General features: G+C 53.2%; 1 protein-coding gene across 3 annotated transcripts in view; it reads right to left on the bottom strand.

Annotated features, from left to right (window-relative positions):
- SIM2 (SIM bHLH transcription factor 2) overlaps positions 1-24,478 on the bottom strand; it is a gene marked incomplete at its 5' end in the record, with an annotated part of 46,476 nt that overhangs the window by 3,999 nt on the left and 17,999 nt on the right. For all 3 annotated transcript variants that reach the window (XM_082655577.1, XM_082655578.1, XM_082655579.1), the window contains 7 exons: positions 614-1,022; positions 1,561-1,729; positions 3,062-3,209; positions 13,390-13,496; positions 17,992-18,191; positions 20,219-20,304; positions 23,664-23,772. In XM_082655577.1, the coding sequence (XP_082511703.1) occupies positions 614-1,022; positions 1,561-1,729; positions 3,062-3,209; positions 13,390-13,496; positions 17,992-18,191; positions 20,219-20,304; positions 23,664-23,772 (1,228 nt within the window). The remainder of the gene's footprint in view (positions 1-613; positions 1,023-1,560; positions 1,730-3,061; positions 3,210-13,389; positions 13,497-17,991; positions 18,192-20,218; positions 20,305-23,663; positions 23,773-24,478) is intronic.

The following is a 24,478-nucleotide window of genomic DNA, read 5'->3' as shown; positions in this document are numbered from 1 at the left end:
ACAGAGGACCTCTGCTTGCCTGCCGCCAAGAGGAGCTGGCTGTGTGCCGAGCCCTGCGGTAGGCAATTGCCATGGCCTATGTTCCTGTCTTACAGATGAAGAAACTGAGTCCTGGACGGTTTTTGCTATTTGCCCTGGGGTGGTGAGTGGCGTTTCTGTCCCTGAGCCTGTGATTTTCCACCACCGCTTCCCACACTTCGAAAACTGGCATGGGAAGAAAACCAATAGTGTTCCATGTTCATTTCTGGGTGGAGTAGAAAGTAATCTTATAAAATAAATATAGCTGGGGGTTCTCAGTACATAGGAAAATCAGTTTGCTTCCCTTTTGGGGAGCAAACGGGGCCAGGATTTTTATGGAGGGTGGCCGAACACCCAGTTTCCTCTGCCCTTTATACTGTCCCTGGTGCCCACGAGGCACACCGGCTCAGTTGCCCAGCTTTCGGCCACCCTCGTGAAGCGCTCTCAGTGAGGGCAGGAAAGCACAGCCATTCCCACTTAGAAGCAGAAAAAAAGGGAAAGTTTGCCCACAGTGTGAGGGTTCTTTTTCCATCTGCCACCCACCGACAGCGCTGTGCACAGCCCTGCCCCCTTCCCTCGTGCAAACATGACCCACCTTCGTAGTTTGGCACGAGGCTGTGCCGAGCAGGGTTCACCGGCGGCTCGGAAAGGCTTTTAGCTGGAGACTGGCTGCCCGGCACTAGGGGGTTGGCATAGTGCCACTGGCACTCGCCGCTGGCCGGCAGCGTGCTCAGCAGAAAGCGTGCCACCTCGCACGGGGATCCTTGGGGCTGCCCGAACTTGGCCGGCAACATTGGCTTTTTGCTGCTGAAGACGTGAGAGTCCAGAGGGAAGTGTCCGTAATGGTAGGAGAAGGGCAGGCTGTAGGACGGGGCGTACAGAAGGTCGCCGCCTTCTGAATGGAGCTGCTGTTCTGGGGGAACTGGGGTGTGGACGGGGGGGCTGGCTCTCCAGCTTCCGAGCTGGCCGCATTCCAGTTTGTCCATTTGGAACGAGCTGTATTGCTGCCGAGCGAAGAAGACGGATGAAGGGCTCACCGAGGGGCCGGCGGCAACCGCTCTCCAATCCTACAGTGCCCGCCCCATCCCAGGGCTGGGCGCACCCCGGCCACCAGCACGCGGTCCCACCGGGGACAGGTGCCCAGGAGACAGCACCCCGGGGACCCACCCTCTGGGTGGAAAGAGATCTCCTCACCCCAAGTGACAACACACCAGATACATGCAGCCACTCGCGCCTTTTGAGAGCTTGCAGAAGACTTTAAGAGACAGGTAAGGTTTCCATTAAAATCAAGTGCTATGGAAACACGAGGCACCAGTGTTCTGAGCCACGTTTACATGGATTCTAGCAGCTGATCAGCCTCCCCAGTGGAGTCTGTTTCCTAGACCTGACTCATCCCCCTGGATGGTAGCTCTGCCTGCCTTCCCCAGGCCGCGTCTCCACCCTGTGGGCGGGACATCCCAGGGAAACTCCCGGGCTGGGAGAGCCCTGAGTGCGATCAGAGGTGCCCAGGTGCCCCGAGCCCCTGCAGGTGGTGTGTGTTACCTGTGGGGGGTAAGGGTTTGTTCTCAGCTTTGTCTTCATCTTCATGTTTTTGGGTTTAGCTAATTTCCTAGTTTCTTGTGAGGTAGACAAGGCGGTCCTCCAGGAGTCCTGGGACTTGGACGTGGATACCTGGTCCAGGGACAACTGCAGTTCCTTGTATTCGATGTCCCTGAGGAACAAAAGAGGGGGACAGGTCATGTCCACGGGCTGTGAGGAAGGGTGGGCTCCGGGACTGTCCCCAGGGCGAGTTCATTCGAGAAGCTCCACTGTGTCGTTTCCACTAAGTGGATGGGGCTGGGGTTCGAGGGACGGCCCACCCTCGTTATAAAAGCCACCCCACAGCCTCGAGCTCAGAGCCCCCGGGAGATGCCGAGTGATGTCAGTGTTCTTCGGCAGGAAGAGAGGGAGCGCAGCATGGCTCTCTCCCACCGCGTGAGCCCCACGCACGTTTCCTGCGGACACCATTCGCCACTAGGCAGGGTGTCAGGGCACAAAGGAAAGGACAGAAATGCTACTGATCAGTGTAAGTGTCTGTGGCCCAGCTGCTTCCCTGTTTAGCACCAGGGAGGTGTGAGTGGCGACCCTTGGCGGTCCAGGAGCCTGGCTTCCAGCCTTGTCCACTTCCACACCAGGGGCCCATTCCTGCCCTAAAGAGCCAACTCGGCACCGTCAGATTCTCAGGAGGGGAAGTTGCCCTAGCCCTAGCCCACGTGGGCCTGTTTGCTCAGGTAGAATCATTAAGGGACTAAAATGCTTTCTCCCGTACAGTTTTGCTAAAATCACTCTAGCCCTAAAAAAAAACACCACCTACCTCTCACCCCGCCCCAAACCCCCAGGAACCTGGCACTCACTCTGTGAAAGCACGGAGAGCCTAAAACCTCACTGCATTAGAGAGGACCCTGTTCAGGGTGGGGCTGGGTGCAAAGTGATTTAACACGTAATAGCCACGTTGGGCGGAGAGGAACATATGGTCCCAGGTAGACTTAAGTCCTGTTGCTTCTACTGGTCTTAACTGCGACTGAACTTAACGTTCTGGAGTTTTAAAGGCGCTAAATATTCACTATCATTTACAACAGGCTACGTAGGAAGACAAGGAAAAAATGGGAGATAGCCCCTGTCTCAAATGGCAGAAGCAGCAGGACGACCTAAACGTCTGTGGCCCCAAAGAGTATAAATTTGTATTCCTGGTCCAGGATATGCACCCCCTTTCCATCCTGTTCAAGATGGGGGGCATCGCCCGCCCGCCCTCTGCCCACTCACCCCCCTCACCCGGGGCCGTCCGATCCCATCCTCAGCCTCGGGGCACACCCGGCCCTCAGTGCTGATACAGGAATCCTTCAGCCCTTCCCAGACAACCAGATTGTTCAATAAAACAAAACAGGAGACAAATGAACAGTTCCAGAAAGACAGAGGGAGAGAGAGATGGTGCTTCTGGGAGCGATCTGATGAGGGCCGGGGGAGAAGGAGAGAGCAAGGAGAGAAACAAATGCATCTGACTTACGTGAGGACATAATTGACACTCACGATGCAGTGGGGCCGGGACGAGCGGCTGTTGTGCACGACGGTGGCGCAGCTCTGCACCCACACCCAGCCGCCAAGCTTGGACAGCAACCGGTAGTACTTGGTGGTGACCTGGCCCTTCACCAGCACTGCAAGCACAAGGTGACATGAGTCCTGGGGAATGATTAGGCGGCCCTTCACCCGCCTTGGAGGAGGCTGCCCCCGCAGCTGACCTACAGCCCAGGTTCTGGACCTTTCTGGGGTCAAGGACACCTTTGAGAACTTGACTAAGGGAGTGGGATTTCTCCACAGGAAGATGCACACGTGCGTGTGCGTGCTCACACGCACGGGCACACACGCAAGATTTTTGCCTACGATTTCACGGGGTCCACGGAGCAACTTCTCCCCTCCCCTGTGAAGAACTCGAATTTAATTGTCACTGCTTTCACTGGGAGAAGCAATTAGTCCCCAGACAACATTGGCACCTGGCAGAGTGATAATATTGGTTTTGTTTTTTAGTTTCCAAAATGCCATAATTACGTTATAATCCCCCAAACTCATAATAGGTGGAAGGAAGGGTGTGTGTGTGTGATGTAGTTATTTAAACCCAATAGTAAGTTAAGTGCATTCAACGGAGTGTCACATTGTTGCTGATTTTTGCTGTTCCCCAGAACATGTGTGTACTCACAGTGAAACTGTTTGTTACTCTGTTGCCATTTATACTTCTTCCCATTAACCCTAGTTCTCCCTGGGCCCACGAATTTCCTATGATGCTCATGTAGGAGAGACCTCTACCTGGCTGTGTAATTTCTGAAAGCTGGACCTGTAGGCCCATCTTCTATGCAGGGCTACAAACTCTGGACCTCTAGGCAGCCCACTTCCAAAGCCTCCAGGGGCACCTAAACTGCACTGATTCCCCTCAGGGCCTTCGGGAGAGCAGGGGGCGTGCTGTGGGGAGGAAGGTGAATTGGTGAGGTCCTTCTGGATCCACAGCTCATACCCATTGACACATCGATTTCATATCTAGGAGTTACTCCTATGGGAATTATGAGTAATGCAAAGAAAGACTCAAGGGCAAAGAGATTCCCTGAAGTCCTGCTTCTAATTCAGGAGAAAAGGAAGGAGAGACTTACCTGTCTAATAATAAGGAAGAGGGTATATAAGTGATGGGATACCAAGCAGTCACTAACACGATGACTGATAAGAATTTGTAATATGACGGGGAATACATATGACACAACGTTAAATGAAGGAAAGACAAGACTCAACTGCATAACGTATAATCCTAATATGAAAACGTGTGCGCGTGTGCGCGCGCACACACACACACACACACACACACACACACACACATACACGCCCAACTAACTGTGATCTTGGACAAGTTGCTAACTCCCTGTGCCTCGGTTTCCCCAACTATAACAGGAAGATAATCACAGTCCCTACACCTTCGGTTGCTGTGAGGGTTAGAGCGTTCGTGTGAAGATTTAGAACAGTGGCAGACTTGCGCGAAGGACTCGACATACTAGCTCTCGTTTATCAGACTGATGAAATTACAGGTAGTTTTCATTTTCTTTTCTTGATTTTCTGAATTTCCAACAAGGAGGGGGTATTCGTTTTATAATCAGAATGAAATTTTAGTTAATTTTCACATGGGTAAGCAGTCTGTCTGGGGGTGGGAAGTGGAAATACAACGTCTATGAGGCCCCACACCCCCTAGGGATGAAGCCAGGGTCAAACGTGTAACCACCGTCCAGCCCAGACGCCGAGGCCGGGCTCTGGAACAGCGCAGGACCTGCTGTTTTCTTCCCAGGCTTACCATCGGCATGTCCCTGGACTCAGCTGGCAGAAGTAAGGTCATGCTGAAGAGTGTAGCCCATGCTGGTAGGAAAGCGCCTCTACAGTGCTTCTTTTCCTTGTGAGGACTGCTTTTTTAACAACGAAATACAAGGTTCCTATTTCCAGCCCATTTTCGCATACACTGCCTCATTTACTCCCCTGCACACACCCGTGGCAGGCGGGCATCACCAGGAAAACAGAGCTCGAGGACATGGCTGGGGCCCAAGCCACGTCCTCTGACTCCCATTTCTCAGGGGCCATTGTGTGAGGAGGGGGCAGCGGCCTCTCGAAGTTTCTGTGTAGCTACTTATGGGGGTGGGTGTGGGCCAATGTTTAGGGGAGACTCGGTTAACCAATTTGCTTATGGCCCCGCAAAGAGAGGCAACATGATCAAACTGAGGTTCCCATCTGTGGCTTTCCCGAGATGTCATTCTTTCTTCAACAGAAACACCTGTTAATCTCTTTGGCTTTGATCTCAAGGACCTCCATTCCTTGCAGTGTTTGTAAGGCCCCTGGGACTATGACATTATACTTTTCCTTTTTCTTATACTTCCCCTTATTTCTTACAATATTCCTAAAATCTCTCCATAGTCATCTTAAGCTGGATGCAATGACTATTGGAATAGTTATCCCAAATATTTTATATGAGGATTCGAATGGCAGGATTTGCAGAGATTTTATTAGCGCTGACCCTCCCTGAGTCTTCTACGATGAAGCTTTAGATACAGAGCCCAAACAAACATAGATGTAGTTTTTTGTTTGTTTTTTTGTTTTGCGGTACGCGGGCCTCTCACCGTTGCGGCCTCTCCCGTTGCGGAGCACAGGTTCCGGACGCGCAGGCTCAGCGGCCATGGCTCACGGGCCCAGCCGCTCCGCGGCATGTGGGATCTTCCCGGACCGGGGCACGAACCCGTGTCCCCTGTATCGGCAGGCGGACTCTCAACCACTGCGCCACCAGGGAAGCCCGATGTAGTTTTTTTTTAATTTTTTGGTTTTTCTTTTTGCTTCTCTGTGACCCATGGCAATAATGAGCGTATCGATTCAAGGTGAAATCCTAGACACTTAGTCACAACATGCTTCGGTTTGCTCTAGCTCCTCATCCCATCTGTTGTATTTAATAATCTGTCTGAAGGATCCCAGGCCAGAGTGCTAAGAAGCAAGGCCCTGCTTACGGTAGTTAGCGGTGCATGGGGGCAGGGAGGAGATGTCCCCTAAGCTGTCAGCTCCTGCATGCAGAGGCCCTGCCCTTGCACCTTCCTCTGGGATGCAGCATCTCGGACATCCAGATGAGAGCCAGTGGTCACAGTTTACCGAGGCCACTCTGGAATGGAACGTCTACTTCCACAAATACACGATCCTAAAAATAGATGGCCTTCCTGGTTCTTCCAGAATTCCTCCTGGTTCCAGAATCTTTCCTGGAGGCATAGCCACGTCAACGAGCTGGCCTCTGGAAGGAAAGTAAACTTTGGCCTCAAGCATAATATCCATTTCTGTTTTGAATTTTAAGAGCTGAAAAGGACACCAAAAATGCCTGTCGTGGGTTGAATGGTGTCCCCCCAAAAGACATGTTCTAGATTCTAACCCCTAGAACATGCAAATGTGACCATATTTGGGAAAACGGTCTTTGTAGATGTAATTAAGGATCTCAAGGTGCTATCATTCTAATAACAAGTGTCCCTATAAGAGACAGAAAAGGAGAAGACACAGACACACAGAAGGAGATGGAGGCAGAGACCGGGGTTTGTGGCCACAAGCCAAGGACCACTGGCAGTCACCAGAAGCTGGAGGAATCAGGAAGGCTCGTCTCCCAGAAGCCCCATAGGAGGCATGACCCTGCCGACACGCTGACCTCCGGGACTGTGAGACAGTACACCGCTGCTGTTTCACGCCACTCAGCTTGTGGTATTTGGTTACGGCCGCCACAGGAAACTAACCACCCCTGTGGGGAAGATGTAAGTGCAGACCCCGTGCTCTTCCTGGCTCTCGTCTCTGCCAGCAGAGCCTCAGGGAGAGCACAGTCAGCGAGACTGGAGACAAGCCACGTGGTCCTTTGGGGAGCGGGTCTCGGTGTCCTTGACCCCCCATGCCCCTGCTCTACACCTGGGGCTGGAGGGAGTTTGGTCACTGAGACCTGGAAAGCCCGGGGGGGAAGAACTTCCAGGGGGCTGCATTGTGCAACATCTGCAAAGTGACACTGACCACAGAAGATGGGTTCAGCCAGACCCATCAAGCCACACCTATAAATGTCCAAACTGCTCCCAGGGAGCAGGACAGCGTGTGGATCGCACTGTGCTTTCTATTATCGATTATTTCCCATTTCATTGCTCATGGCTCCCCCTTAATGCACAGGCTCCCTGCACCTTCGTCAGGAAGACAAAGCTGCTTCTACCTCCAGACTCTTTTAGAGGGGAGCATCTAGAAAGGATCTGCATATGAATTAAACTCCATCATCCATTTCCAGTCCAGAGGCAAGAGAGGCCAGTGGCGGAAGCCAGCCTCCCTGTGATGTCAATCAAAACTCCTCACGGTAGATTGGAAACTTCTTTCAACTGTATTTTCTATTTGAAGACCTTTGTCCCTGTTCCACAGTTGTGCTACAGAGTGGTTGCAAGCTGACATCCCATGGACTGCATGTGTCCACAGATGTGCTTTGTTGGTGGCATAGTGTTGCTGTTACCCAGAATGCCTTTGGCTGGGTCATGTGTTCTCCAGTTTGCCACAAGCTCCACCACTCCATATTGCCCCATCTGCACCCACTCATACATTCATGTTACATGTCCGGCCCCATAAACATTTGGGTTTGTGGCCCCTGTACGTCATTTAAAGTGCGTTTTCCATGGGTCTACACCAGCCATCCTATAATTTTGTTGTAACAGTTATTGCTTGAAATATGTGGACCACATATTCAGGCTCCAAAGCCTTTCTGTGACATTGAAATGTTTTCATAGTTGGACACAGCCTGTGTTCTCTTTGGCATTTGGGCTTGGCCCACTCTGGACAGGGTCCTACCTAGAGAACTAGGTGAAATTCATAACTACTTCGGATGAACAGCCATGCAGACATCATGGTTCTTCTAAAACACTGTTGTCCACAAGAATCCTGCCTGGTGTCCCTGACACATCTTCAAGTTTACAGATATTGATCCCCGCCCCGCCTGTGCACCAGGCTGCCCCCTGCCCACCCTGAGGACCTGCACGTCAAGCCCCCCATACACAAGAGTCTCCCAAATGCTTTGCAAAGGGAGCAGGGAGGCAGGGAGGCAGGCCCCTGCTGGGAGGACCTTCCCAAGGCCACGGGACAGGGCTGCTAGGGCCTCCCCTCAGCCACCAGGAGGCAGTGAGCCGGGAACGAGCTGGGAGGGTCCAAGACATTCCCTAGAGGATCCCCTAGAGGATCTCCGCACAGAAGGTTCTGGGGAAAGCCCTGGCACAGACTCACTTGGAGAGCTCAGCTGGGAATGCCCAGGACCACACTGACCAGAGGCGGAGGGGCCGGGGCCATCCCAGCCCCCATCTAGCTGGGCCCTGGAAGCCTGTGCTCCCCCAGACCACAAGGGCCAGCCCCGCTCCTGTTCACGCGGCTGACTTTCTGGAAGGCGTTGATTCCCTGTCTTGCGGGGCTGAGATTTCTTCAGACCTCGTGGACGCGGGCTGCCGCTTAAGATAATGTTTTGAAGAATGTGTGGAAACCATATGGCTGACCACGGTCCTGCAGAACCATCACTTGTTACGTCCAATAAGGCCTCTAGCAGAGCCCTTCGCCTGGCTCCTGGGTTTCGGACACCGGTGTGGAGAAAGCGTGGCCCGGGCAAACCGGACAGTGAGCTTCCTGGGGTCCTGGGTGTCGGCAACTGTTCGTTTTCTTCCTGAGCCGAGTTACCTGATCAATTGCCAAGACAGTCGGTCTGTACGTTTCACAGGACCAGGAGGCTCCCTGGGGGCCTTGGAGACCTGAGGGGCCCAGCGGGTGGGTCACCGTGGCCGCCTTAGGCTGTGGTACGTGGAGGGGAAGCAGTCGACGCCGAGTGGGTGCCCAGGCCCCGGGGGCAGCCCCCAGGCCAGCTCCAGCTGTGGTAGGATTGAAGGACTCGAGGTCCAGTCGCCAGGGGCCGCTGTGGGGACCCGAGGGGAGCCTGCAGGGCGGGAGGCTCGGCCGGGCCCCTGAGCCACCAGAGCAGCCGGCGACAGGACCGAAAAGTCACCTTGTGAAGGGACGCGTCCCACCTTCTCGGTCCCCTCACCTGCCCTCCCCAAGCCGAGATGTCCAGCTAAGCTGTGGGGACGGGACCGTGCCCACCACTCAGGCGAGGCTGAATTATGTCCTCTCCTCAAATTCACATGTTCGCATCCCAACCCCAGGACCTCAGGAAACGGCTGCGTCTGGAGACGGGGCCTTCAAAGAGGTGATCAGGTGAAATGCAGCCACATGGGTGGGCCCTGACCCAGTATGACTGTGTCCTTAGAAGAAGAGGAGAATGCGACCCAGACACACACGGAAGGGAGAGCACGTGAGGACACAGGCCGGGCGTCTACACGGCAAGGAGAGCAAAGAAACCAGCCCTGCTGACCTCTTGACCTTAAGCCCCGTCTGCAGCGTTTCGTTCCGCAGCCTGCGCTGACTGGCAGACCGCACAGCACGTGGGCAGCATGAGAGAAAGCACTGCCCGCAACCAAGAGGCCGGCCCCGCCTGGGCACCGAGCCGGGGGTGGAAACAGAACCGGACAGGGTGCGGGGCTCGCCTCAGCCCTCACGGGGCGGGAGCTTCAGTGTGGACGACACTCCGGCCAGCCAGCAGGGGCCCTGCACAGTGGGAGCAACAGGCCCCCAGAGAGGGGACAGCCGCGTGTGCAAGGACAGGCGAGGGGCAGCCTGTGGAGGGACGGTGCCTCACAGAGCCAGGGAGGGGACGAAGCTGAGGACACGCAGTGAAGAGGTGGACCTTCACTCGGGACTGGCCACCTCACACCCCTCCCCCCACCATGGACGCCCCAGAAACTTCCAGAGGCCCCACCTCCCGCCCAGGCTCCCCCCACCTGGCCTCAGGCCCCCCAACCTGGCTTCAGGCCCCCCTCCCCGCTGAGGCCCCATCTCCACGCTGAGTCCCCACATCCACCCTGAGGCCTCACATCCACCCTGAGGCCCCATCTCCATCCTGAGGCCCCATCTCCACCCTGAGTCCCCACCTCCACCCTGAGTCCCCACCTCCACCCTGAGTCCCCATCTCCACCCTGAGGCCCCATCTCCACGCTGAGGCCCCACCTCCACCCTGAGGCCCCACTTCCCCCCGAGGCTGCTCTTTGGCCGAGCCCCTGGCAGATAAGGGGTACAACACCCGAAGAGCAGCCTCAGCCAATGCCTGGAGTGTATAAATACCCCCACTCCCTCTCTCCTCAGTGCCACAGCTGAGGCAGGTGTCCTGCCTGGCCTGTGAGGGTCCCCGGCGGATTGGGGGCCGGTGGCCTGTGGCAGCAGCCGCCGGACACGCCCGTTCGATGGCTCCCTCCCTTCCGCACCTCTTCCCATTCGCTGCCCCTGCTTCAGCCACTGTCCAAATAAACCACTGCCCTTGAACCTCAGACTCAGCTCCTGTGTTTCAAGGAAATTAAAGATATGCCAAGCAGCCCTGGGCGGGGAGAGGCAGGAACAGGAAGCCCGGGAAGGAGAGCGAGGCCGCAGGGACCACCGGACAGAGAGATTTCAAAGTCTCCCGAACAGCACGCCCTGAAGACCCGCCTCCAAACACCTGCCCTGGTTGCAGACTGTCTTCCCTTTCCTCGTCCAGCTCTGGAGGCGAAGTAACGTTCTGGGAAGCGTGTCGGCTGCCCTGAGGGACGTCTGGAGACGGTTCCAAGGCTGGAGCCGAGGCTGAGCTCCAGGAGACCCACTCCCACCCGACGCGTGGGTAGAGGCCCCAGCTGTTTCCGGCTGTCACTCGGCTTTCGTGGACATGGGGCGGGGCAGGGAAGCTGGTGGAGGGGAGACGGGTGGGATCCGAGGCCACGGCCGCCATCCCCCGGCCTCGCTGCCCTGTGCTCTGCACCTGCTGCCCCCGCGGTGGTTTCTCGGCCACGGTGAAGGTCAGAGTCACAGCACAGTAGCAATCATTGCCTAGACTGCTGTTTTCTGTTTTCTTTGATTCACCAGTTCTAGCTCATCTGGCAAAGCCGTGCTCCCTCTGGCGTGTAAACCCTCCGCCTTTTCTGCGTGTCCCTTGGAAGCCCGTGTATGCCTTCCCTCTCAGGGACCTTGCGATAGTCGCAAAGTCTGGAAAGCCCCAATTCCAAAGGAAGTGAGGCGAATTCATCACGTAAATCACAGGAGACCTCTCGAATAAACCCCCCTGGTAGGTTTAGGAAGTCGGATGAGCTCAGGAAGACGGGGGCCCCTGGTGGACAAGTTGAAGACCCATCATGTGGTCAGGACCACTGAAGGCCTGAGCACCCAATGGCCTGTCCCACCCACAGACAGGCCTCGCCTCCTCCCAGCCTCACCTGGCCCACCTGGCCCAGCGCCCCTCTGGTTCCTATGCGAAAAGCATCTGGTCCATGTCGGGGACACGGCAGCCTCCCACTGGCCACCACCATGGGCTTCATTACGTTTCCAAAACACAAGTTGAATTTGTTCCCCCTGAAAAACCCTGTGCTCCTCTGTTAGCCATGCAATGCGAGAGATGAAAAGTATTTGAAACAAAGGTATTTGAAACAAAGACTAGTTCCGTGAGCTTCCTTTCTCTGCGTTTACAGGCTATTTTCCCACAGCGCAGCCCTGCTTTGAAAAATAACTCTCCCTTCGTGTAATTCAAGGGTTTGCTTTCAACTCCTGTGCTGGAGAGAGAGGCTCACCGTGCTCCTGCTTCAGGGGACGGGGCTGGGACCCCCAGGGCTGGGGCTTTTCCTCGGACACCCTGACAGTGGCAGGGAGGTGTGGAGCTGTGAACCCTCCCATTTGCTCCCCTGCCCGCGCCCCCCCCCATGCCTGTCCTTCCCTCTAGACTGTTCCGTGGTGCACAGCCTCCAGCAGGTGCCTCTTCCACCCCCCTTACTCCAGAGCACACGTTCCCAGCGGCTCCCCTCTACCGCCCGCCCTGCCTTTCAGGTCTCCCGAAGACCTAATTCTGTAATTGACACTTCCTGCCCCGTTCGGTTTACACAAGGAAGACTTCTAGCTCCCGTATCAGCGACGTGCCCTACGGAGCCCTTGTAAACAATAGGCAGCCGCTTCCTACCAAGCTGGGCTTCGAGAAGGTCAGGGATGTTTACATGAGATCGTGATTTGGCCATTTTTTTAAAAAAGACATAAAAAGCTGCTCACAACTCCACGTATTTGCATGCACGGGGGCTTTTCCATGCTGTTGTGAATTACAAGGAGCAGAAAAAAGCTGATGGCGTCTGCCCAGCCAACCTCCTGGTTGTCACAGGTTTCTGCCCTTAGTGACTCGCGAGGAGAGCGATACCCTAGTAACTGCCGGGCTAACTGGGTCCCAGTTGTCACCAAACGGCCAGGCAGATGGCGTGGCCGAGAAGCGAGCAGCCCCGGGACCCGTCGCCCAGCTGCAACCAACACCAGCATCTTGTCCTCTGATGCCTCTTAGTCAACACACAGCGAGAAGGAGGACGTGCCACCCGGGCCACATTGCAGAAGATCTGGCTCCCCCAGCCCCCCGTACCCCGTTAACAAGCACCCCTGGACCGGCCATTAGCATGGTGGGGCTGGGCGGCGGGAAGATGAGCTATTCTACTGCATCCCAGTTATTTGCTGCCTCGATTTGGTTCTACAAGAAAAGTGTTACTTCTTTCACCATTTCAGTGACGAGCGCCTCCACCCTCCCATCCAGATGTTCCCCAAACTTCCTCTGTTGACAAATGGAATACTGTTGGTTTTCTCTTTCTACGTGGACTTCTCCCATCCTAGAAACCTGTGGTCTCCCTGAGCTTCCCAACCAATGATGCACAGCGGTTGGAGGCCGAATTCACTGGATTCAGCTCCCAGCTATGTCACCTCCTTGCTGTGTGACCATAGGCACGTGGCTTAACCTCTCTGAACCTCGGCATCCTCAACAGCAAAGGGAGGATCGTGAACATGAGAACCTCCCTTACTTGGTTGGTAACGGATTTAATCACTTAAACAAACAAGTGCCGGACATTAGTAAGGGCCCTGTAAGTATCATTTCTTCTACTGCTGTTGTCGTTATCCACAACTGCTATCCAGACGTCACAGAGAAATTTAGGTTCCAAATCCATAATCTATTGAATAGAATCCAGCAACTTCCACATCATCCCACACCTGCCAGGGTTTCACTGGACAGTTGAGAAGTGACAGTGAGTGCCTGTGCTGAAAGCAAGGGCTACCTGGAGACAGACTTGATGTTTAAGATTCGTGGGTACATGATGGGTAGTCATGGCATCACACAAGGGACGCTGCCCCCACTCTGTCCTCGGCGCTCCCTCCCAGGCTGCCAGGGCTCCTGGCCAGGGTGAGCACAGTACTCACAGAGGTGGTGCGCATATCGCAGGTGGAAGACATCGCAGCCGTGCACGTGATGGTACAGGGTCTTCTCGATCAGGTCCTGTGGCTCGTACCCAGTCAGCTCGGTCACCCTGGGGGAGGGCAGTGGCTCCGTGAATTACAATGCCCTAACATTTAAACTAACATTGGTTTTTCCAACTAATCAAGTGCTAAAAGGCTTGGGGGTGGGTGGAGAGAGTGTTGATTTTGGAAACTGAGAATGATCTTTTTTTTACAAGAAAGTCTATGAGCTCCAGCCCAGTGCACGACACAGCACTCGTCATGAGCAGGAATGTCCTTCTGAAGCCACTGGCTGGAAGGTTTGGGATGGCTCAAAACGGTCAATACCTTTTCAAGGTGAAGCCTATCAGAGGATGCTTAAGAGTGGACTTGATACTGATACTGGGAGGAGCTACCAAGGTGAGACAGAGCTCACTCTTTGGGGTTTTTGGGGGGGAAAGTCCGGTGTGAAAGTTTTAAAAATTATTCTGGTAAAATATACATGACATAAAATTTACCATTTTAACCATTTTAAAGTGTACAATTCACTTGTATGACCATCACCACTTCCATTTCCAGAACATTTTCATCACCCCAAACAGAAACTCTGCACCCATTAAACAATAACCCCCCACTTCCCCCTCCCCAAGTCCCTGGCAACCTCTCTTCTACGTTCTATCTCTAGTAATTTGTCTCCTCTAGATATTTCCTCTGAGTGGAGGGATGCAATATTTGACCTTTTGTGCCTGGCTTCTTTCACTTAACATGTTTTCAAGGTTCATCCATGTTGTGGCATCTACCAGAATGGCATTCCTTTTTTATGGCTGCATAATATTCTGTTTCATGTAGATACCGCATTTTTTTCATCCTTTCACCTGATGAGGAAAACTTGGGTTGGTTCCACATCCTGCCTGTTGTGTGTGTGAACCTGTAACCCTCCATCCACACTGGACACTGTTCCCTGGCACAGTGGGTCTCAGGATGATGCTATGATGATTGGGGGATTCCTGCAGATGAGATTTAGGGAGTAGCTGGAGACGTTTAAGACTCCTATCGGTGGAGAACTGTTTTCCCCCAGAAAATAGTATAATGACACCCCAAACTGTCGTGACTGAAGGCAAGGCTTATCGAGCTCGCTGTGGAAATGGAAGCATTCTCCCTGTGCTTACTCACCATTGCCCATTTTTTATTCTCATCAAGCCCCAGGCATATTCATTTCCCACTTCAGTTCTTTGAAGAAGAGTGGCTCTCAGCACCCATCATCGCTAGCATTTGGATCCCTCCACCCGTAGGTGAAAATTGCATGTGGCCGTGGTACCTATTCCCAGGCCACGGATAACGGTGCTGGGAGCCACGCCCCCAGAGGAGGCGGCCCTAACATCTTGGTGACAGACATTCAAGAACAGATGAAAGTGGAGACAAGACGGGATTCCAAAGGAGGTGAGGCCATGGTGAGAAGTCAGTGGGGACTGAGGGTGACAGGGCCTAGGGGCCCTGCTGGCGCAGATCTGAAATGTTAGCTGTAAATTAAATGGGGAAACTTGACCTCACTTTCATTCCCTAACCCGCTCCCCTTTCTGGGCAGCTCTGCACAGGCTTTGGGTCGTAAATCTCTGTGAGCCTCATATTTCCATGGAATCACTCACTATTTGGTGTACACATTTCCATGGTGTTCCTCCAGGGCAGGAAGGAGCTGGGGCTGGAGGTGGGTAGAAAGGGAATTTGCACAGGCCAGAGCCTCTCAGGGCTCGGGGGACCTGTCCAAGGGCCACCTAGAACTTCAGGCCCCACTGGAGTCTAACTCCGCGTGGCAGGAAAATTGAGACGTCTGGCTTCCCCCCAAAAGAAAACCAGGCATCTCTACGGTGTGGGGATGAAAGAGGCTTCCCAGACCCTTTGGACGTAAAGTTTCAGAACAACGGCCCCGAATGTGTAAATGAATCAGAAACACATGTATTAAGTTTCTCATCAAAGTACACACTGGCTTTAAAAATTAAAGGGGAAGGGAAGGGTTTGGCAGGCTGCCCTCTTGTTTTTTTCCAACCTTCTAGTGTCTGAAGACCTGTCAGAGGGATTTGCCAAACCCCAAACATCGCCGGGTTCACCCATCCTTAGCAAAAGCACCAGCTACAGTTTCAAAGTGAAATACCACAAAACCCCCATGAACCAGATTTCAGGTTACGCCGAGTTCAGTTTTGTCTGGGATTATGCTGGCGGGGGGGCACCAGCTGGGCCCTCCTGCCAGGACGCCCACCCTGGCCCCTGTGACTTCGGGGCTGCTGGGCTTCAGGCCAACCCCTTGCCGTGGCTTCTGGGGTTTGGATGTGGGAGTTGACGTCACCCTGCCAGGCCTTTCTACTGAACCTCTGGCACTGGGCCAGTTCTGTCCCCCAGCCCAGTGGCCTTTCAAAGACCATCGAGTTGCAACCGACTGCAGACCAGAGTGTGAAGAATTCTTCAGGGCCTCCTAGACGATGGGGGTTCAGAAAAGACCTCAAGGCTTTGCTAAAAGCTTCCTGGTACTTAGTAGAACTTCACGGGCTTCTGTAGAGACAGGAAGTCCTCCTCGAGACGGCCACCTTGCTTTACTACTCACCTCGGGGGTACAGCCCTTACACCCAGAAGCAGAGGCTCCCTTCAGGAGCAAGCTGGCCTCTGAGCTAAACTCACATAACCTCCTCCATAAAGCTCCCAGATTTGCCCCTCACGTTTCAAAGCTGTGTGGATTAAACAACTCGAGGAGACCTGAAATCTCTCCTCTGGGGAGACGCCCCTCTTTCCTCTTCTAGAGGATTCACCAAGCCTCAGAGGCTTTTCCCAGGATGGTCAAAGAAAAACTGGGAGATAAAACAAGGGAGAAACCCATCGTATCCTCCCAAATTTCTAAAATAATGAACATGGACAGTCAGATTTTCTTGCAGTCCACCTTTTTTTTTTTTTTTTTTTGCGGTACGCGGGCCTCTCACCGCTGCGACCCCTCCCGCTGCAGTGCACAGGCTCCGGACGCGCAGGCTCAGCGGCCATGGCGCATGGGCCCAGCCGCTCCGCGGCATGTGGGATCTTCCCGGACCGGGGCATGAACCCGCGTCCCCTGCATCGGCAGGCGGACTCTCAACCACTGCGCCACCAGGGAAGAAGCCCTTGCCGTCCACTTTTCAAAGTGGCTCCTAAGTCTGGAGAGAGCTTCTCTGTCCCTGCGTGCTGCAAGGCCTACCCCACGCCCGGCTCTGGAGCAGCTCCCAGCCTCCCAGCTCCTCCCTGCAGGTGCCTCTGTCTTTACTGCAAGAAAACAGCCCTTGCCAGCGTCTGGCCCTCCCAAGAGCTGCTGGCATCTTTCCCCCAAGGGGTTGTATTTTCTCTCTGCTTGGAGTTTCTGGGAGCGTGATGATGACCCTGTAAGGCCAACCCTTGTCATTTCTCTACCTCTGAATGGTTCTGAGATGCATTCACGATGAGCTAGGCTAGTGTCTTCACCTCTTATCCGTAACCAGGTAAGTTTATTTTTATTCCATAAATGGGTAAAAGGATCAATTTTACGTCATGTATATTTTACCACAATTTTAAAAAAGTGAAAAAAAATCAATACATCCTAGCTTCAGGATATACAGGAAAATGTGTGTGTGTGTGTGTGTGTGTGTGTGTAAAACTTGTCTCCCAGAAAGCTCAGCTACACACACCAAAAGTCAGGAGTTGGGTCTCTGAACACTCGTTTCTGTCTGTACAGTTGAGGAATCTTAAAGGCCAAGAGGCCCAACGACTCACCTTGCAGGTATATCAGGCTTTTCACTTTTACAAATGCTTCCCATCTACTACGTAGCTTCATCTTTCCTAACAGCCTTGTGAGTAGCCAAACGGGCAAAGGAAATGGAAGCCCAGGGAGGCCCCGCAGGCCCGCAGCCTGCCTCGGGGGACGCACAGACGCCTCCCCAGGCCCCGTGAAACAACAGGTCAGTGCCTCTGCCTCGTCCACCCTCCCTCCTCTCTCTGAGAGGAGATTCTCAAATTGCTGGGCCTCGCCAAGTGGGAGACAGTTCTGGGGACGCTGCAGCCTCGCCCTCCCCGTCAGCCGGAGGTGCCCTCCCAGCCCAGCTGCCGACGGGCACCTGTGGGTCCAGCCTTCCCCCCAGAGAAGGCCCCCTCTCTGCTCGCTGCCTCAGCCCTGCAGGGACCGCAGAGCTCGGCTTCCCGCCAGCTGGAGCTGGAAGCCCTCGCAGTAACACACACCGCTCAGAGTGGAGACTTTCTGTTTGTTTTAAAGTCCTACCAACTTGACGGAGACACAAGGCAGAATCCTGACCTCATGGATCTTCAAAAGGCTAACTTTTGCCCACAACACATATTTCCAGTTCAAACTCCAGTGAGACGATGAAAATATAAACAAATAAAACAAGTACCTATAAGCTGGAGAGGCCAGCCACTCCTGGATGATTAAGATCGATACTAATTCTTTCACTAAATCTCTTTCTATTTCATATTCTTAGTACAGCTTATTGCTTGCTACATGTTGGTTTAATAGTGTAGCTTTTAGGGGCCAGTTTCCACCATCAGAATCTTCCGGAACTCTGCAGCAGCAGGTGCCAAACTCACCTGGAATCCAGGAATATCAGCTTCAGGTCGAGGCTGGCCCTGAACATGAACATGTTGCTGTGCAGCTTGATCTCAGTGATGGCGCTGGGCGGCAGTGACTGGCCCACGGCCACCAGCCCCACGATCTGGTAGCATGAGTCGTACAGGGACATGTCCAGCATATACTGCCTGATCTTCAAGTAGCCGCTGCAGTGTATGACCTGGGAAAGCACAGGCAGGGTCAGCGGGTGGTGCCCCAGAGGTCAGACTGGTACCCACCGCTCCTGGCTCTGGGCCTGCTTCTTTTCTGGAACAGGTTGGAATATTCCCCCAGCCCAGCCTCTACTGAGCCGTGCAGCGAACATGCTGACAGACATCTGATTCACTGCTCGGAAGAAATGAACTATGCTTCTTTCTTAGGAAACAATATCGTCATAAAATATAAGAATTATCTTATGCAACTGACTATCCCAGTAACTCCACAAGTGAAGACTCTCTGCTGTATGATGCATTTATGCGTAATTAACTCACGGCCATTGCAATTAGAGGGCACAACAATGGCATTTTGGGGAGCTGAGCACTTGTTCCATAATGTTCACTTCAGTAACTATAAAGCTCATCTCCCAATGAGATTGAAATTCGCAATTGCTAACTTGACATTTAAATAGTTTGACAAGCTGTATCACTCCAGTAAATGAAGAGTTCTTTCAGTACAATCAAAAAAGTCCTCATTTTTTTTTTTTTTTTCCGGCTGTGAGGCATGCGGGATCTTAGTTCCCCGACCAGGGATCGAACCCGTGCCCCCTGCAGTGGGAGTGTGGAGTCCTAACCACTGGACCGCCAGGGAAGTCCCTTAAAAAAAGTCCTCATTTTGAACATATGCTTATTTTATTTACTTTATTTATAATTCAAGATTTTATCCACTTGTAATAAACAAAAATCCAGCGTGGCTATATAGAAACACTTCTAATTGTTATAGCCAAGAACCATATAGGAGAAAATGTATAGTGTTCCAAATATCAAATGGAAACATTTGTACAGCCCTAAGCTTCAATATTGAAGCATTTACACCAGTTACAGTCAGTAAATTTTTTTTTTTTTTTTTTTTTTTTTTGCGGTACGCGGGCCTCTCACTGTTGTGGCCTCTCCCGTTGCGGAGCACAGGCTCCGGACGTGCAGGCTCAGCGGCCATGGCTCACGGGCCCAGCCGCTCCGCGGCATGTGGGATCTTCCCGGACCGGGGCACGAACCTGTGTCCCCTGCATAGGCAGGCAGACTCCCAACCACTGCGCCACCAGGGAAGCCCAGTAAAATCTTTGAAAGAATCATGATCATCATAACAGCAGTGATGAACAGCTAACATCTTAAATCCTCTTTTCAAAAACTTTCCTCAGGATTCCTGAATACACTCACAGTCTTTAGGGCTGGAACAAATCTTAGAATCTTTGGAGTCTGTTCTCCCATTTTACTGATGAGGAAACTGAGGACAAGGTAGGTGATGTGTTTTACTTAAGATCAGACAGTTGGATGGTTAGTAAGTGTCAGAAACATCTCAGGACCCAAGTCTCCAGAAGAATATCTACAGGGTGCAGGGTGGTGCTGGAGGCTTCCACCTCTGAGGTTTAGGGTCTGGGACAGCAAATAAGAAAAGTATCTCCCAATCTATGAAACAGAGTGAGGTAATGGTCAAAGGGAAGAGCTGGCATTGAGGCTCAAAGGAGCAGGGCTGATGAGAGGCTGAGGGAAGGCGGACCCTGAGATGGGTAGGAGGGGGGAGGGGCATTCCAGAAAGACAGGACAAAGGGCGAAGGCACAGGACCCTCCCCTCTCTCTTCACCCCACCCCTCCCTCCTTTTATGCAAATTCTCCTGCAAAAAGGCTCCCGTCCACCTCTAGCCCCAGAGTGGTGGGCTGGTGACCCTCTCTCTTCTGAGGCAGGAGGAAGTCGAGGCGCAGCTGCTCCAGCAGTACTGCCCTGCGTGCAATGTAGAACCTGAAGGTGCCAAGGTCAAATTCTACCCTTAGCCCCATTGATTCCTGGCCCCGGACAACGAAATCCAGCCTGCCTGGAATATCCCTGTAAGATTCCAGCTCTCACACTTGCCGTGAGTAGCGTCCCTAGAAAGTTCTACATTAGGCAGTGGTGCCTTCCTGTCTGCAGACGTTCCTGAACGTGAAGCAAAGCACAGCGAAGACCCACCGACCCACCGCTGCCCCTTCCCGCCTGCAAGCCCTTGGCTCCCGGTACCTTGTATCCGCTGCAGGTCAGGCCGGCGTTTCTCTTCGCCAAGACACACTTCATTCGAAGAAAGAACGACCTCTCGATCTCATACTCTGAAAGCAGGCATGAGGTTACATTGGCAAACTGTCCCACGATGCTTCCCCTGACTTTATCCCAACACTCCCAATAAACCCTCTGGACCAGATCAGGCAGCCAGAGGCCTTGGCCCAGTCCACCCAGAACCGCACCCAGAGAGGCCGGTGGCCAGGACCCGGCGCAGCTTCCACGTGCTCCAGAAAGGGGTAGCCCGAAACATGGCCACAGCAAGACCTTGCTAAACGCCAACCTGAGGCCAAGGTGAGGATCCGTGCCCAGCAACCCAGCCCTGCTCAACCTGCCATGGTCCCCTGATGGTGGCCACAGAGAGGCCTGGTGCCAGGAGCATCGCCTTGGCCAGCCCTGGGCGGGTGCCGAGCCTGCTGGGAAGCCCAGAAGCATCTGATGTCCCCCCTCTGACTGACTGAGAGTCAGAAGTGCAGGCCTTTCCCCGGCAGAGGGAGCCGGCCCCAGGGCCCCTTGTGCCAGTGCGCCCACGGCCATGGGCACCGAGACTGCCCCGCATCGTGGGATGGGGCAAAGGACCCAGCAGACCCACTGGGCCAGATAAAAGCTTTCACCCTCAGTTACAGCCCTGGATGGACGCCCACCCCCTCCGCCCCTTTCTCTGGCCCAAAGCCTTTCCTTCATTCCTGTTGCAGGCCTCACACACGAATCTCCGACCTCACTACTGCAAGCGCAAACGTCCCCCAAGGAAACACCCTCTGCTTTAGTGAGCGGACACCAGCTCTCTGGGCACGGATGGCAGACTGTCCTCGCCCCAGGGTGAGAGCGAGGTCATTCCACTCTAAATAAACAGCTCTTTGGTGGTGGTTAATAAATTAATTTTTAAAGAAAGGTTACCGCTAGGAATGGAAGCAAGGCCTTCCGCCCCTCCCCGAGGGCACTGCCCAGTGTAGATAAGGGCATCACCTCAGAGGCCCCCCTCTCCTAGTTGGAGGGGCTGCCATATTTACCCACAATTTCTCTGCACAGCTGGGGTCTGGAGGCAGAAGGCTTCCCTCTAACATGGTGGCCTGTCTACCCCATTTCCAGAAGAGCACACTCAGGTGTAAAATCCATCACCCAGTAATTAACTATCCAGTTCTGGGGAGGGCCCACTTCTCACACAATTACCATAAAACAAGGAGGCCAGTTCAGACACAGAAAACCAACTCTGCAGATGAGGTGAAAACCAGGTGCTGTGAACCTCAGAGCCTGAACACTCGGTTGGCTGTGGAAATGAGTCAGTGGGAGACCCCACGTCTTCCAGACCTTCTCCTCCTGTACTGTTGGCCCACCTTAGACGTGGACCCTGCAGGAAACTGGACGGGTCTCCCGATACTCCCATTTGCTGTCATTTTCTAAACACTTTTTTAAAGGCTACGACACGGAAGGGTAAAATGAAACCGGAGCTACTGGCAGAAAGCCCACTCCCGTGCAATTAACACACTGTAACTTTTTAAAACAATAACAACACATTCAGTATCTTGTAAAAGCCTATAGTGGAAAAAAATCTGACAAAGAATATATATAAAACCGAATCACTTTGCTGAACACCTGAAACTAATAGAACATTGTGAATCAACTATACTTCAATTAACACACACACACACACACACACACACACACACACACACACACACACACACACACACACACACACCCCCGCAATGTTCTGAGGAATTCTCTAAGATTCCAGCTGTCTTTGTCCGACTTTAAACAACCCCAAAGTGAAAGCATTAGATTCGGAAGCCATGTGCTCTCCTAGCCCTTATTTTGTTGGAAATTATTTCTTCCGAGTCGTATTCCTGTTCATTTACGCAGCCGGACCATTTCCAAGGACTTAAGCACCACAGGCCATAGCTACAACTAAGCCCCCATCTCATTTCAGAAAGCAACATACCAGTCTCCCTCCTTGGTAGACACATGGTGACTATTCCTGGGGCTAGAACACGGGGGCCACAGAGCTGGATCTGCAAGGTTTTTTTTTTTTTTTTTTTTTTTTTGCGGCATGTGAGATCTTCCTGGACTAGGGCACGAACCCGTGTCCCCTGCATCGGCAGGCGGACTCTCAACCACAGCACCACCAAGGAAGCCCTGCAAGGGGTTTTAAAACTGAGTGTGCTATATGTGTTCTCTCCTCCTAGCCTCAGAATGACCCACCTCAGGAGGAAGCAATAAGAATGGAACCCATTTTTTGTTTTCTGTGGCTGGCTACCCCATTCTCATCACTTTTGACACTTCTTCTTTGGCATTTTTGTCTCACTAGGGGATTTTGGCCGAGTTGGGATACCATAGTCCAAAGCATACAAGAGACCCTTTGGTCAGCATACTGGTTGGTCTCACTGGGCCATCAGAGGGAGTCACAAGGCCAGGGCCCCTGGAATAAGTTCTTCTGTGTCTTCCTAGCACACATGGCAATTGTAAATTAAGAAGTCATTTGTGTGGAGACATGTTCCACACCCTTACTAAACAGCCATGCCACAACTGTTCTAACAGGTGCTTAAAACAGTGGAGACCACGTTAATACGTGCTAAATGTTGAGACTGTCAAGAGAAAACTCCTGTCGCCAAATGCAGCCAGGTCAGCAAGACAGACCTGCCTCATCCGTCTAGACCAAGGCTTCTTAACTGACTCGTGCTGTGGCACAAAACCTGCAGATCCCCTCCCAGAATAACGTTTCTGAGAGTATAAAATATATGAGATTACAAAGGGGATCAGCTGTATTGAAAAACATCAAAATATTCCAACAAGCGGTGCTGTGGTTATACATGTGCTACCTTATTAACACATTAAATAACAAGATCCTGGCAGACTCTCAGCTCCTGAAATTTCAAAGTAGTGGTGAGCGTAACCGATGTGTTTAAATACCTGAAACAACCATAAGGTGACATGAAAATATCTGTGAATCTTGTTGTAGGCAAAGCCACAGGTACTTGTGATAGGAAGATGGCTTACTGTCTACAATCTACAAGCAAAGGAAGTGCTAGATTTCACCTAGAGGGAAGAAAGATGTCATTTTCCCCGTGCAATTTCATGCCCCCCGCCCCGAGTTTTATCCTCGGACGCTCTGGTTAAGAGGCCCAGGTCTAGACCTGTGTCGCTGGCATTCTAAACCAAGAGCACCTTGGGGTGGAAGCCTTGGACCACTTTTCTCTGTCTCCTACCGTGCGCCTCTCACAGTCTCTGGCACGTGAAAGGGTATCAGTAGTTGCTTTAAAGGACAGAAGCAGAAAAACAAATCCCCACTTGGTGGACCCTGCATGTTTGCTGGAGAGACCTGGCTGGGCATCATGGGAAACTAAGCCCTAGGGTCACAGCAAAGAGCATCGTCCGGCGTTCATTCTGGTTTCTTTTCGTCTGGAGGAAATACCTTGGAGCAGGTGATGGTGAAGAGGCTGGTGGGCTGTCAGGACAGCAGTCATCTCATCGTGGTCGGAAGGATGGATGTACTCATAAATGCTGTTGCCCGTGAGCTCCACCTGCCGCGGAAAGGAAGGGAGGGGTCAGGAATCTTCTCTAGGACTTCGGGGAGGCGGAGAGGTGAAGGTGTATTATAGGTACGCACCTGCCAGGGAGAGACAGGACCTTGATCTCTGTGCACAACCCACACCTTACCCTCACACAGAAATGTTTGCCTTTTCTCAGTCAGCGCCCAGCTGTCTCCCAACAAGGCCAGGGGGGCGTCCTGAGCAGGAGTGAAGTATGGAAAAGGTGCACTGTGGACCGGGGGACCCTCCTGGCCTGGGGAGCATCCTTCACACGGGAGGCGGCTTAAATCAGACCGGAGCCAGCCCCATCCTTCACCTGCTGCCTGTGGGGACTGGTGGCCAGGAGGCCAGTGGCCATGTCCAGAGCAGGGTCCCTGCGACAGCTCGTGCCCACGGAGGCTGAGCACGGGAGCCTCGGGGGCACCCTGTGCTCGAGGAAGACCCGCCCCCAGCAAGGTCCTTTCCTTCGGACCCTGCTGGGCCTTTCACGTGGGCAGAAACCTGTCTGTGGCCTTCCTGGTCCAGGGTGCCTGTGCTAACCCCACGGCTCGCGCCCCTGGGTGCGGCTGGGTGGCTGAGTGACCTCTGGGAGGCTGTGGGTCACTCCAGAGAGCCATGTGACCTTGGGGCTGCTCCCCCGACATTCGGACACCACCTACTTCCAGACACCCCACAGAGGACAGCACGCAGGCCTAGA

Source organism: Grampus griseus (assembly GCF_964374135.1).
Source record: "Grampus griseus genome assembly, chromosome: 5".
In the NCBI taxonomy this organism is placed as follows: domain Eukaryota; kingdom Metazoa; phylum Chordata; class Mammalia; order Artiodactyla; family Delphinidae; genus Grampus; species Grampus griseus.
Note: the sequence above shows the minus strand (reverse complement) of the source record. Positions and strands in the feature narration are given on the sequence as shown.